At 52.3% G+C, this 14,086-nt stretch overlaps 1 protein-coding gene across 1 annotated transcript in view; it reads left to right on the top strand.

Moving 5' to 3' along the window:
* Nucleotides 1-14,086, top strand: part of TNXB (tenascin XB) — a 67,373-nt gene that overhangs the window by 40,793 nt on the left and 12,494 nt on the right. Inside the window, 8 exon segments of the mRNA XM_034660499.1 lie at nt 3,224-3,327; nt 3,329-3,557; nt 4,729-5,046; nt 5,458-5,808; nt 9,071-9,394; nt 9,805-10,155; nt 11,761-12,057; nt 13,418-13,741. Coding sequence (XP_034516390.1) covers nt 3,224-3,327; nt 3,329-3,557; nt 4,729-5,046; nt 5,458-5,808; nt 9,071-9,394; nt 9,805-10,155; nt 11,761-12,057; nt 13,418-13,741 — 2,298 coding nt within the window.

The raw sequence follows: 14,086 nt of genomic DNA, 5'->3' as shown, positions 1-14,086 counted from the left end.
AGGTCTTGGATCCCCATTTCATGCTTTTCCTCCAGGGCCCTGGGGTGTGCCTGTGCCTAGGAGTTTACATTTGCTCACCTGGAGCCTCATTGTACAGACTAGCACGACCTCCTTCTGATGGTCAGCTGCCGGGCACCTCTAAGAGTGAAGTGTGTCAGGCACAAGCCAAGCATGCACACACACGTGCACGCACACACACACACACGAAGGAAAGAAACAGGGTAACATCCAACCACATTGGGATCATTACATAATTAGGCAACATCACCAAAGTGTTTTAACATCAGACAATTACTTGATAATATTACGTTGAAAAAGGAGCCGCCAAATTTTGTAAGGGTGCTAATCACAAGCACTGGAAAATAACATGCATGGCAAGAAAACTGGAAAGAAACACGTCTCACAGGATGCGTGGTTTGTAGGACAGGATAGAATGTCCCAGCCCTTTTTTTGTTTTATTCTATTCTGTGTTGTTCTAAATTTTCTTTTACAATTGGAAAATACTTATTTTAAATGTAATGTCTTCTCCTCCCCTGTACTCCTTCTATCTTTTCCCCCATCACTCTTGCAACTTATTTTACTTCTAATTCTGAAAAAGTTATAATTTCTAGCCCCTAAGAAATTAGGGGGGCAAAATCAGAAGGTGAATTAAATTCTGAAAGGGCAGTCAGGCTGGATTTTCTAAGTCAGTGTCAGCCCAATTTTTTAAAAAAAATTAGTTTCAGGGATAGAACTTAGTGATTAATTAGTTGCATATAACACCCAGTGCTCATTACATCATGTTTCCTCCTTAATGCTCATCATCCAGGTACCCCATCCCCACACTCACCTCCCCTCCAGCAACCCTCTGTTTCCTATAGTCCAGCATCCCTTATGGTTTGTCTTCCTCTCTGTTTTTATCTTATTTTATTTTTCCTTCCCTTCCCCTATGTTCATCTGCTTTGTTTCTTTTATACCACATACGAGTGAAACCATATAATTGTCTTTGTCTGACTGACTTACTTCGCTTAGCATAATACCCTCTGGTTCCATCCATGTTGTTGCAAAAGGCAAGATTTCATTTTTTTGATGGCTGAGTAGTATTCCATTGTATATATATATCCCACTCTTTTTTATCCATTCATCTGTCGATGGACATCTGGGGTTTTTCCATAGTTGGTTTTTGTGGACATGGCTGCTATAAAATTGGGGTGCAAGTACCTCTTCAAATCACTATGTTTGTATCCTTTGGAAAAATGCCTAGTAGTTCAATTGCTGGGTCATAGGGCAGCTCTATTTCTAAATTTTTGAGGAACTGCTGTACTGTTTTCCAGAGTGGCTGCACCAGCTTGAATTCCCACCAACAGTGTAAGACTGTTTCTCCACATCCTCACCAACATCTGTCATTTCCTGACTTGTTAATTTTAGTGGTTCTGACTCGTGTGAAATGGTATCTCATTGTGGTTTGATGTGTATTTCCCTGATGTTGAGTGATGTGGAGCATTTTTTCATCTGTCTGTTGGCCATTTGTATGTCTTCTTTGGAGAAATGTCTGTTCGTGTCTTCTGCCCATTTCTTGATTCTTTGTTCTTTGGGTGTTGAGTTTGATAAGTTCTTTATAGATTTTGGATACTAGTCCTTTATCTGATAAGACATTTGCAAATATCTTCTCCCATTCTGTCAGTTGTCTTTTGGTTTTGTCGACTGCTTCCTTTTCTGTGCAGAAGCTTTTTATCTTGATGAAATCCCAATAGTTCATTATTGCCTTTGTTTCCCTTGCCTTTGGAGATGTGTCTAGCAAGAAGTTGCTGTGGCCGAGGTCGGAGAGGTTGCTGCCTGTGTTCTCCTCTAGGATTTTGATGAATTCCTGTCTCACATTTAGGTCTTTTATCCATTTTGAGTCTGTTTTTGTGTGTGGTGTAAGGAAATGGTCCAGTTTCGTTCTTGTGCATGTGGCTGTCCAATTTTCCCAACACCGCTTGTTGAAGAGACTGTCTTTTCTCCATTGGATATTCTTTCCTGCTTCGTCAAAGATTAGTTGACCATAGAGTTGAAGGCCCATTTATGGTGTCTCTATTCAGTGTCAGCCTGATTCTGATGTCCTGTGAGAACAGAGTTCCTCTGTGTGTCATGTGGGAGAGCCCAGCGCCCCTATGAGAGCCCCTCTGTTGGCCTGGGGCTCACTGTCTCCACGACACCAAGTGAGAGGCTCTGTGAGGTTCCGTGTCCTCTCCTGAAGATGCTCCAGACAGAGGAACGATTTCACACAGCCCCTCTGACTCCTGGGGAATGGGCCTCTTTTCTCTAAATACATTCGCAGGAGTGTGGCAGGATGGGGAGGATGGGAGAATGATCAGAAAATAGACATTAGCACAGCTCCTGCCCTGAAGGAAAGCTGTTAAGTCTCATCCACCGTTCAGTGTTGCTACTGTCTGTCCTGGTGGATCGCAAGCACACAAGAAGTAAGGAGGGCAGTAGAAGGAACCCAAGGCCCTTCTCCACAACCCCTGCCAGACTATTAATTTTTAGAGTCCAGGGTTGCTTTCTCAGTCCACAATATACTGGGGAAATGAATATCGACAGTATGCAATATTTGAAAAATAGGGGAAAAAACTCCCATCAGAACACCTTTTGACGCAGTAACTGCCACTAATGATAATGCCCACGACACGGGCTCTCCCTGCGTTCCACCCAGTGCGTGTTCTCACACTGCAGAGTGTTCATACAGTTCTTGGCTCTTCCTTTGTGTTTGTACCTACGTTACATTGTGAGCATTTGTTTTGAGGCTGCACAACCGGCATTAATCATCGTTTAATGGTTATTTGACGCTGCACAGTGAAAATGTCACAACACAGTGAATCATCTTCTCGGGCTGTTTGGGTCCCTGACACATTTTGCTGTCATGAATAATCCCACAATGGACTCCCATGGCACAACTTTTCCGGCTTTTTCATAATTTTCTTAGGAGGGCTGCCCGGTGGGATTATTGGGTCAAAGGAAATGAGTAGTATTTTGGCTCCTACATACACGTCCGAATTACCTTCTGAACATTTGTGGTGCCGGCTAGTCCGTGTGTGAAGGGGATTGGGGCCTGTCTCAGCGCTAACATCACTTGTGACCAGCCGGCTAAGCCCAGGGCACTTGGCTCCGGCCCCACAGCTGGAGGAGTGTGTCGCTGCCCTTGTGGTCCCTATTGACACACGAGAGCTGACAACTAAGCCTTCATCAGCGTGTCTTCTCTCAGCCCCCCAGGACCTGGTGGAGGAGACGCCCAGCCCCACAGAACCCAGCACGGAGGCCCCAGAGCCCCCTGAGGAGCCCCTCCTGGGGGAGCTGACGGTCACGGGATTCCTCCCCAGACTCGCTGAGCCTCTCCTGGACGGTGCCCCAGGGCCACTTCGATGCCTTCACTGTGCAGTACAAGGACGGGGACGGGCGGCCGCAGGTGGTGCGTGTCAGGGGTGACGAGAACGAGGTCACCATCGGGGGCCTGGAGCCGGGGCGCAAGTACAAGTTGCACCTGTACGGCCTGCACAGGGGGCAGCGCAAGGGCCCTGTGTCCGCCATGGCCGTGNAGAGTTGTACTGACGTCCCTGATTCCTCCCAGAGGCTTTGTCTCCCTGTGGTCCCTGGAGGCTGGGGGAGAAGACACGGGGGGTTCAGTGTGTAGCATCCTGACCGAACACCTCCAGGCCTCATGGTTTGGGTACTGTCAGACTCCTGATTCCCGTGGGCCAACAAGATTGGGTGCCCCGAGCCAAGAGCTGTGGGAGTTCACTGCGTGAACCTGATCATGGCAGAGAGATAAGTGCTTATCGAGATGGGGCTCCCGGGCAGGGAGGGGGACAGGCTGTGAACCAGCAATCAGGCAAAAGGGTGTGTGCATGTGACAGGAAGCCCCAGGGCCAGGCCAAGACTGGGCAGCATGGCTAAGGCAGCCTGCCCACGGGTGTCCACGGGACAGCGGACTCCTGAGGTTGGGCAGGCATTCGCTTGGTGACAGCCTTAGAGTCAGATCCACGTCACAGCTGGTGCCAAGGCTGGAAACTAGGCGCATCGCGGCCCGTGAGAGGGACTGGGAGGATCCTGTGTGAGATCCCCAAGCGGGGGAGAGAGTCTCTAGGGGGGGATGGAGCAGCAGGAGCAGCTCCGAAGCCAGGGGCTTGTCCGGGGACGGAGAGGCTTGTTGCACGCGAAGCTAAGGCCGACGCCATCACATGTGCAGTGAGAGGTCGTCCTGGCCCCTGTGAGGAACGGAAGGGGCAGGGAGGCAGGGAGCCCGGGGGGACGCGGGGACCCGGGTGAGAGGCGACGGGGCTGGGTGGGGCCCAAGCCAGGCCGGTGGGGCTGCCCGTGTGGGGGACCCAGGAGGAACTTGAGGGGACACTCGGAGTCTGATGGCAGCTGGGGCAGGAACAGATCCAGGAAGACTCCAGGTTTCTGGCTGGGGAAGGGAGTTCTGAGCTGTTTGGGAGCAAAGACAGGAGCCAGGGGGAGTGAGATGCCAAGGAGACCCCAGCGGAAGGAGGCCTAGGGAACAGTGTGCAGGGGAGGTGGGTGCTGGAGAGAGTGGGAGAGGGGGAGGGGTGTGGGGAGGGGTGAAATGAGGAGGCTATGGGCCCGAGAAGGCTGGCATTGATGGACGGGGAAGGTGACTCTCTGCTCCTTACTATCTTATTTTTGTAAGACACCCCTTCTATGCTGACCTGCATGTCCTCATTTGTCCCCATATGTCTCTGTCCACTTCAGAATACGAGGCTATGACCACCGAAGCCCCATCCACCGTGGCCCCTGAGCCTCCCATCAAGCCCCGGCTGGGGGAGCTGGCCGTGACCGACGCCACTCCCGACTCCCTGCACCTCTCCTGGACTGTCCCCGAGGGCCAGTTTGACCACTTCCTGGTCCAGTACAAGAACGGGGACGGGCAGCCCAAGGCGGTGCGCGTGCCAGGGTATGAGGATGGGGTCACCGTCTCAGGCCTGCAGCCAGACCACAAGTACAAGATGAACCTGTATGGCTTTCACGGTGGCCAGCGCGTGGGCCCGGTCTCTGCCATTGGGGTGACAGGTGAGTGGATGGTGGGAGCCCTGGGGTGGGGCCAGCGGGAGGATCTCCCTCTCTCAGGTGATGGAGGAGTGGGGTACAGGAGGCCCCCTCTGCTCGAGGCTGAGCCATGGTGCCCTTTGTGCCTCTCCACACCTACGGGGCTCCCTGAGGCCCGAGGGGTCCTCCCGTGCGGAAAAGGGCCTCCTCGACCTGTGCTGGTGGCTGTCCAGGACTCCCCACAGCTGACCCCAAAGGCTCCCTGGCATGTTTGTGAGATGTCAGCTGAGCAAGCCCACCCAGCTCCAAGGATGGGCATCTCTGAGCTGAATGTGGGGGCCCCCAGGCATGGTCACAGCTTCTCCATCCTTCTCCCAAGACCTGAGGACATCTCCTGGGGATCCGCCTCACCTTCTCTGTGTCTCTCCTTCTCAGCTGCAGAGGAAGAGACCCCAAGCCCCACCGAGGTGGAGGAGACGCCCAGCCCCACAGAACCCAGCACGGAGGCCCCAGAGCCCCCTGAGGAGCCCCTCCTGGGGGAGCTGACGGTCACGGGATCCTCCCCAGACTCGCTGAGCCTCTCCTGGACGGTGCCCCAGGGCCACTTCGACGCCTTCACTGTGCAGTACAAGGACGGGGATGGGCGGCCGCAGGTGGTGCGTGTCAGGGGTGACGAGAACGAGGTCACCATCGGGGACCTGGAGCCGGGGCGCAAGTACAAGTTGCACCTGTACGGCCTGCACAGGGGGCAGCGCAAGGGCCCCGTGTCCACCGTGGCCGTGACCGGTGAGTGGGGCCGGAGCCTTCAGGGCTGGGTTGGGTAAGATCTCATTGGTGGAGCCTTCTGGTCCTCCATTCTAGATCCAAGCTCCTAAAACCTCACCTAACGCACCCTTCGTCCAGTAACATGTCAGCATCGGTGTGAGGTGGTCAGGAAGCTTGAGGGCCAGGCGTGTGCCAGAGAGGCCCTCGTTTGGAAGCCTCTGAGGCAGGGATACATTGACCCATTTGTGGCTTTCTGCTTCACCAGGAACTCTGCAAAGATCTTGTTTTTGTGGTTGGGGCAAATGCCATGAACTCTTCATTCATTCAACAAATATTTATTATGTAAGATTCAGCCTTACACACAAGGAGAAAGAATAGCATCGTGAGCTCCCTTATGTCCATTGCCCTGCTGCAGCCTAATATTAATTCCCAGCCAGTCTTGCTCATCCACAGCCCACTCTCTTCCCGCCCTCCCCGCACTGGAATGTGTTTTTAACGAACAGCTTACTGAGCTGTAGTTTCCATACCATAAAATTCACCTGCTTGAAGTATGCAACCTAATGATTTTTAGTCTATTTACAGAGCTGTGCAAGCATCGTCACTGTCTAATTTCAGAACTTTCCATGTTGAACTCTAACACTCTATCTCTGTAGAGTTGCCTTTTCTAGACTGATCAGATAGATGGTATCATAGAATACATGTTCTTCTGTGTCCGGCTTCTTTCATCACACTCATTTTCAGGGTTCATGCATGTAACGTGCAGCAGAACTTCACCCCTTTGCATCCAAATTCCGTTGTAGGGCTGTGTGGTTGCGATGTAGGGCTGTGTAGGGCTGTGTGGTTGCGATGTGGGTAAACTCATCCCAGATGCTCTGTACTTCATCCTATACTCCATGGCTTCTTATTTAAGTGTGTTGCTCTTTTTAAAAAGACTATTTAAGGGGCACCTGGGTGGCTCAGTCAGTTAAGCTTCCAACCCTGGATTTCGGCTCAGGTCATGATCTCAGGGTCATGAGACCGAGCCCTGCATCGGGCTCTGTGCTGGGTGTGGAGCCTGCCTAAGATTTCTTCTCTGTGCCTCCCCAACTCATGCAAGCACTCTCTCCCTAAAAAAAAAAAAAAAAAAAGTATTTAAAAATAGCCACAACACCATTATTTTACCTTTAAAAATCAACGGCCATTCATTAATATCATTAAGTATAGGTAATGTTAGTTTCCTGGTTGTCTCATAAGTGTTGTTTTCTAATTTGTTGCTGGGATCAGGTCCAAAAGAAGGAGAAAACATTGCAGTTGGGAGAACTGGAATTTTAGATAGGGTGGTCATGATTGGCCCTGAAGAGGTAACATTGGAACAAAGACTTAAAGGAAGTGTGGACGTGAGCCATGCAGACATCCAGGGTCAGAACATTCACACAAAGGGAATAGTCAGTGCAAAGGCCCTGGGGTAGGAGGCTTCCTGGTAAGTTTGACAGGCCATGAAGGACCACAAAAAGAGTGATGATAAGCAGAAATGGATCTTAAGTTAGGCCTACAGAGCTGGCCCACCTTCTGGTCTGAATCCAGGAGAGCCAGGGCCTCAACTACTTCTTCTAGCAATAGGAAAGGTTCTGTTTGCATCTATTCCCAGACCCCGAAGGGGAGCCCCCTACCAACACTCTTCCGAAGCCACACTTGGGAGAGCTGACCGTGACCAACGCCACCCCTGACTCCCTGCACCTGTCCTGGACAGTCCCTGAGGGCCAATTTGACCATTTCCTGGTCCAGTACAAGAACGGGGACGGGCAGCCCAAGGCGGTGAGAGTGCCAGGGAATGAGGACCAGGTCACCGTCTCAGGCCTGGAGCCCAGTCGCAAATACAAGATGAACCTGTATGGCTTTCACGGTGGCCAGCGCGTGGGCCCGGTCTCTGCTGTCGGTTTAACTAGTGAGTATACAGTAGGACACTGGGCCCTGCCCTAGCTGGACTCAGTTTCTCTTTCATGTTGATATTCAGGTGTTTTTGTCCCACTGTCCCTGAGACTGAGCCTCCCAAGCTCCTGAGAATGGTGCTGCTCGTGTCTTTACTCCAAGCCTTTGGTGTCGCCCCAGCCATCTTACCCTTTACACGTAGGCTTTTTAAATTTTTTTTTTAATTAATGTCTATACCCAACCTGGGGCTGGAACTCACAACCCTGAGATCAAGAGCCACATGATCTCTACTGAATGAGCCAGACAGGCACCCCCCCACACAGGCTTTTTGGTCCTTGAAGAGGCAGGGTACCAGGGAAATAACAGACTCAAACAGACCTGGGGTTGTGCCTCTGCCCATTCAAGCTGTGTGACCCGAAGAGGGTCACTCAACCTCTCTGTGCCTCCCTTTCTTCATCTGTGAAGAAGGAAGAGGAAGAAAATTAGTTTCTGAAGTCTTAGGATGAATTCTCATAATTACCATTGATTTCAATGGGTAAAATTGTATGCGTTTCCCAACCCAGACTGACCCCGATTTATGCTAAATGAACACCAACTCCTGCTGCCACAGATGCTGTTGTTTCACTGGTTAGTATAAGTTGTATGTGCGGCTTCACAAGGCACGTTCCCTTCATTCACTGCTTGTTAACAGGGCCGTCCATTGCTTTTGTTAAGTTCTCTTGGAGCTATTCCCCTTTGATGCTTAAGACCCGGTTCCCAAACAGAACAGATAGGAAACAAGATGATTTTGTAATTCAGCGATTAAGGAACAGAAAAGCTGAAAGAAAAGCTGGGGGTGTGATGAATCATTTGCGCTGTGAATTACTGAGAGAGCAAATACAAGATCCAAAACCACCCAGGTGCAAAGACGACCTCGTGTCTCATCTCTTTGGCCTCCACTGTGAACTCTAAATCTGCCTCTAAAAAATGCTCAGAAGACTCTAAACCAGAGGAGGAATAAAGGAAAATGCGAAGTAGAATTTCCAGACCTGAGTAGATGTCCCTCCTGAGGTGACCTGTCTGGTACGCTGGGCAGGGCCAGGAAGCCTGACTTCTGTCCCTCTGTGCAGACTTGCCGTGCGGCTCCCAAGGGCTCAGCGCCCACACATATGGAGCACCGTGGCAGTCCCAGCCTCCCGTGATGATGTCACCACGAGAGTGTGCTCTGTCCCTTGGCAACCGAACATTCAGGCCAGGGAGATGGTGTCTTAACCTGAGGAGCTGGCATCCTGGCTGCAGGGCCTTGGTGTGTCTGGGAGAAATCTAAGTATCCTTTACTGGAAGGGGACCCACCAGGCACGTCCAACATTCTCTTTGTCTCCTGATTCATCCCCAGGAAAGGACCACGAAATGTCAGCCCCCACAGACCCACCCACCACAACTCCCCAGCCTCCCATCAAGCCCCGGCTGGGGGAGCTGGCCGTGACCGACGCCACTCCCGACTCCCTGCACCTCTCCTGGACTGTCCCCGAGGGCCAGTTTGACCACTTCCTGGTCCAGTACAAGAACGGGGACGGGCAGCCCAAGGCGGTGCGCGTGCCAGGGTATGAGGATGGGGTCACCGTCTCAGGCCTGCAGCCAGACCACAAGTACAAGATGAACCTGTATGGCTTTCACGGTGGCCAGCGCGTGGGCCCGGTCTCTGCCATTGGGGTGACAGGTGAGTGGATGGTGGGAGCCCTGGGGTGGGGCCAGCGGGAGGATCTCCCTCTCTCAGGTGATGGAGGAGTGGGGTGCAGGAGGCCCCTCTGCTCGAGGCTGAGCCATGGTGCCCTTTGTGCCTCTCCACACCTACGGGGCTCCCTGAGGCCCGAGGGGTCCTCCCGTGCGGAAAAGGGCCTCCTCGACCTGTGCTGGTGGCTGTCCAGGACTCCCCACAGCTGACCCCAAAGGCTCCCTGGCATGTTTGTGAGATGTCAGCTGAGCAAGCCCACCCAGCTCCAAGGATGGGCATCTCTGAGCTGAATGTGGGGGCCCCCAGACATGATCACAGCTTCTCCATCCTTCTCCCAAGACCTGAGGACATCTCCTGGGGATCCGCCTCACCTTCTCTGTGTCTCTCCTTCTCAGCTGCAGAGGAAGAGACCCCAAGCCCCACCGAGGTGGAGGAGACGCCCAGCCCCACAGAACCCAGCACGGAGGCCCCAGAGCCCCCTGAGGAGCCCCTCCTGGGGGAGCTGACGGTCACGGGATCCTCCCCAGACTCGCTGAGCCTCTCCTGGACGGTGCCCCAGGGCCACTTCGATGCCTTCACTGTGCAGTACAAGGACGGGGACGGGCGGCCGCAGGTGGTGCGTGTCAGGGGTGACGAGAACGAGGTCACCATCGGGGGCCTGGAGCCGGGGCGCAAGTACAAGTTGCACCTGTACGGCCTGCACAGGGGGCAGCGCAAGGGCCCCGTGTCCGCCGTGGCCGTGACCGGTGAGTGGGGGCGGAGCCTTCAGGGCTGGGTTGGGTAAGATCTCATTGGTGGAGCCTTCTGGTCCTCCATTCTAGATCCAAGCTCCTAAAACCTCACCTAACGCACCCTTCGTCCAGTAACATGTCAGCATCGGTGTGAGGTGGTCAGGAAGCTTGAGGGCCAGGCGTGTGCCAGAGAGGCCCTCGTTTGGAAGCCTCTGAGGCAGGGATACATTGACCCATTTGTGGCTTTCTGCTTCACCAGGAACTCTGCAAAGATCTTGTTTTTGTGGTTGGGGCAAATGCCATGAACTCTTCATTCATTCAACAAATATTTATTATGTAAGATTCAGCCTTACACACAAGGAGAAAGAATAGCATCGTGAGCTCCCTTATGTCCATTGCCCTGCTGCAGCCTAATATTAATTCCCAGCCAGTCTTGCTCATCCACAGCCCACTCTCTTCCCGCCCTCCCCGCACTGGAATGTGTTTTTAACGAACAGCTTACTGAGCTGTAGTTTCCATACCATAAAATTCACCTGCTTGAAGTATGCAACCTAATGATTTTTAGTCTATTTACAGAGCTGTGCAAGCATCGTCACTGTCTAATTTCAGAACTTTCCATGTTGAACTCTAACACTCTATCTCTGTAGAGTTGCCTTTTCTAGACTGATCAGATAGATGGTATCATAGAATACATGTTCTTCTGTGTCCGGCTTCTTTCATCACACTCATTTTCAGGGTTCATGCATGTAACGTGCAGCAGAACTTCACCCCTTTGCATCCAAATTCCGTTGTAGGGCTGTGTGGTTGCGATGTAGGGCTGTGTAGGGCTGTGTGGTTGCGATGTGGGTAAACTCATCCCAGATGCTCTGTACTTCATCCTATACTCCATGGCTTCTTATTTAAGTGTGTTGCTCTTTTTAAAAAGACTATTTAAGGGGCACCTGGGTGGCTCAGTCAGTTAAGCTTCCAACCCTGGATTTCGGCTCAGGTCATGATCTCAGGGTCATGAGACCGAGCCCTGCATCGGGCTCTGTGCTGGGTGTGGAGCCTGCCTAAGATTTCTTCTCTGTGCCTCCCCAACTCATGCAAGCACTCTCTCCCTAAAAAAAAAAAAAAAAAAGTATTTAAAAATAGCCACAACACCATTATTTTACCTTTAAAAATCAACGGCCATTCATTAATATCATTAAGTATAGGTAATGTTAGTTTCCTGGTTGTCTCATAAGTGTTGTTTTCTAATTTGTTGCTGGGATCAGGTCCAAAAGAAGGAGAAAACATTGCAGTTGGGAGAACTGGAATTTTAGATAGGGTGGTCATGATTGGCCCTGAAGAGGTAACATTGGAACAAAGACTTAAAGGAAGTGTGGACGTGAGCCATGCAGACATCCAGGGTCAGAACATTCACACAAAGGGAATAGTCAGTGCAAAGGCCCTGGGGTAGGAGGCTTCCTGGTAAGTTTGACAGGCCATGAAGGACCACAAAAAGAGTGATGATAAGCAGAAATGGATCTTAAGTTAGGCCTACAGAGCTGGCCCACCTTCTGGTCTGAATCCAGGAGAGCCAGGGCCTCAACTACTTCTTCTAGCAATAGGAAAGGTTCTGTTTGCATCTATTCCCAGACCCCGAAGGGGAGCCCCCTACCAACACTCTTCCGAAGCCACACTTGGGAGAGCTGACCGTGACCAACGCCACCCCTGACTCCCTGCACCTGTCCTGGACAGTCCCTGAGGGCCAATTTGACCATTTCCTGGTCCAGTACAAGAACGGGGACGGGCAGCCCAAGGCGGTGAGAGTGCCAGGGAATGAGGACCAGGTCACCGTCTCAGGCCTGGAGCCCAGTCGCAAATACAAGATGAACCTGTATGGCTTCCACGGTGGCCAGCGCGTGGGCCCGGTCTCTGCTGTCGGTTTAACTAGTGAGTATACAGTAGGACACTGGGCCCTGCCCTAGCTGGACTCAGTTTCTCTTTCATGTTGATATTCAGGTGTTTTTGTCCCACTGTCCCTGAGACTGAGCCTCCCAAGCTCCTGAGAATGGTGCTGCTCGTGTCTTTACTCCAAGCCTTTGGTGTCGCCCCAGCCATCTTACCCTTTACACGTAGGCTTTTTAAATTTTTTTTTTAATTAATGTCTATACCCAACCTGGGGCTGGAACTCACAACCCTGAGATCAAGAGCCACATGATCTCTACTGAATGAGCCAGACAGGCACCCCCCCCACACAGGCTTTTTGGTCCTTGAAGAGGCAGGGTACCAGGGAAATAACAGACTCAAACAGACCTGGGGTTGTGCCTCTGCCCATTCAAGCTGTGTGACCCGAAGAGGGTCACTCAACCTCTCTGTGCCTCCCTTTCTTCATCTGTGAAGAAGGAAGAGGAAGAAAATTAGTTTCTGAAGTCTTAGGATGAATTCTCATAATTACCATTGATTTCAATGGGTAAAATTGTATGCGTTTCCCAACCCAGACTGACCCCGATTTATGCTAAATGAACACCAACTCCTGCTGCCACAGATGCTGTTGTTTCACTGGTTAGTATAAGTTGTATGTGCGGCTTCACAAGGCACGTTCCCTTCATTCACTGCTTGTTAACAGGGCCGTCCATTGCTTTTGTTAAGTTCTCTTGGAGCTATTCCCCTTTGATGCTTAAGACCCGGTTCCCAAACAGAACAGATAGGAAACAAGATGATTTTGTAATTCAGCGATTAAGGAACAGAAAAGCTGAAAGAAAAGCTGGGGGTGTGATGAATCATTTGCGCTGTGAATTACTGAGAGAGCAAATACAAGATCCAAAACCACCCAGGTGCAAAGACGACCTCGTGTCTCATCTCTTTGGCCTCCACTGTGAACTCTAAATCTGCCTCTAAAAAATGCTCAGAAGACTCTAAACCAGAGGAGGAATAAAGGAAAATGCGAAGTAGAATTTCCAGACCTGAGTAGATGTCCCTCCTGAGGTGACCTGTCTGGTACGCTGGGCAGGGCCAGGAAGCCTGACTTCTGTCCCTCTGTGCAGACTTGCCGTGCGGCTCCCAAGGGCTCAGCGCCCACACATATGGAGCACCGTGGCAGTCCCAGCCTCCCGTGATGATGTCACCACGAGAGTGTGCTCTGTCCCTTGGCAACCGAACATTCAGGCCAGGGAGATGGTGTCTTAACCTGAGGAGCTGGCATCCTGGCTGCAGGGCCTTGGTGTGTCTGGGAGAAATCTAAGTATCCTTTACTGGAAGGGGACCCACCAGGCACGTCCAACATTCTCTTTGTCTCCTGATTCATCCCCAGGAAAGGACCACGAAATGTCAGCCCCCACAGACCCACCCACCACAACTCCCCAGCCTCCCATCAAGCCCCGGCTGGGGGAGCTGGCCGTGACCGACGCCACTCCCGACTCCCTGCACCTCTCCTGGACTGTCCCCGAGGGCCAGTTTGACCACTTCCTGGTCCAGTACAAGAACGGGGACGGGCAGCCCAAGGCGGTGCGCGTGCCAGGGTATGAGGATGGGGTCACCGTCTCAGGCCTGCAGCCAGACCACAAGTACAAGATGAACCTGTATGGCTTTCACGGTGGCCAGCGCGTGGGCCCGGTCTCTGCCATTGGGGTGACAGGTGAGTGGATGGTGGGAGCCCTGGGGTGGGGCCAGCGGGAGGATCTCCCTCTCTCAGGTGATGGAGGAGTGGGGTGCAGGAGGCCCCTCTGCTCGAGGCTGAGCCATGGTGCCCTTTGTGCCTCTCCACACCTACGGGGCTCCCTGAGGCCCGAGGGGTCCTCCCGTGCGGAAAAGGGCCTCCTCGACCTGTGCTGGTGGCTGTCCAGGACTCCCCACAGCTGACCCCAAAGGCTCCCTGGCATGTTTGTGAGATGTCAGCTGAGCAAGCCCACCCAGCTCCAAGGATGGGCATCTCTGAGCTGAATGTGGGGGCCCCCAGACATGATCACAGCTTCTCCATCCT

Source organism: Ailuropoda melanoleuca, chromosome 5 (assembly GCF_002007445.2).
Source record: "Ailuropoda melanoleuca isolate Jingjing chromosome 5, ASM200744v2, whole genome shotgun sequence".
NCBI lineage: Eukaryota > Metazoa > Chordata > Mammalia > Carnivora > Ursidae > Ailuropoda > Ailuropoda melanoleuca.
The sequence above is the reverse complement of the archived record's forward strand: the minus strand, read 5'-3'. Positions and strand labels throughout refer to the sequence as shown.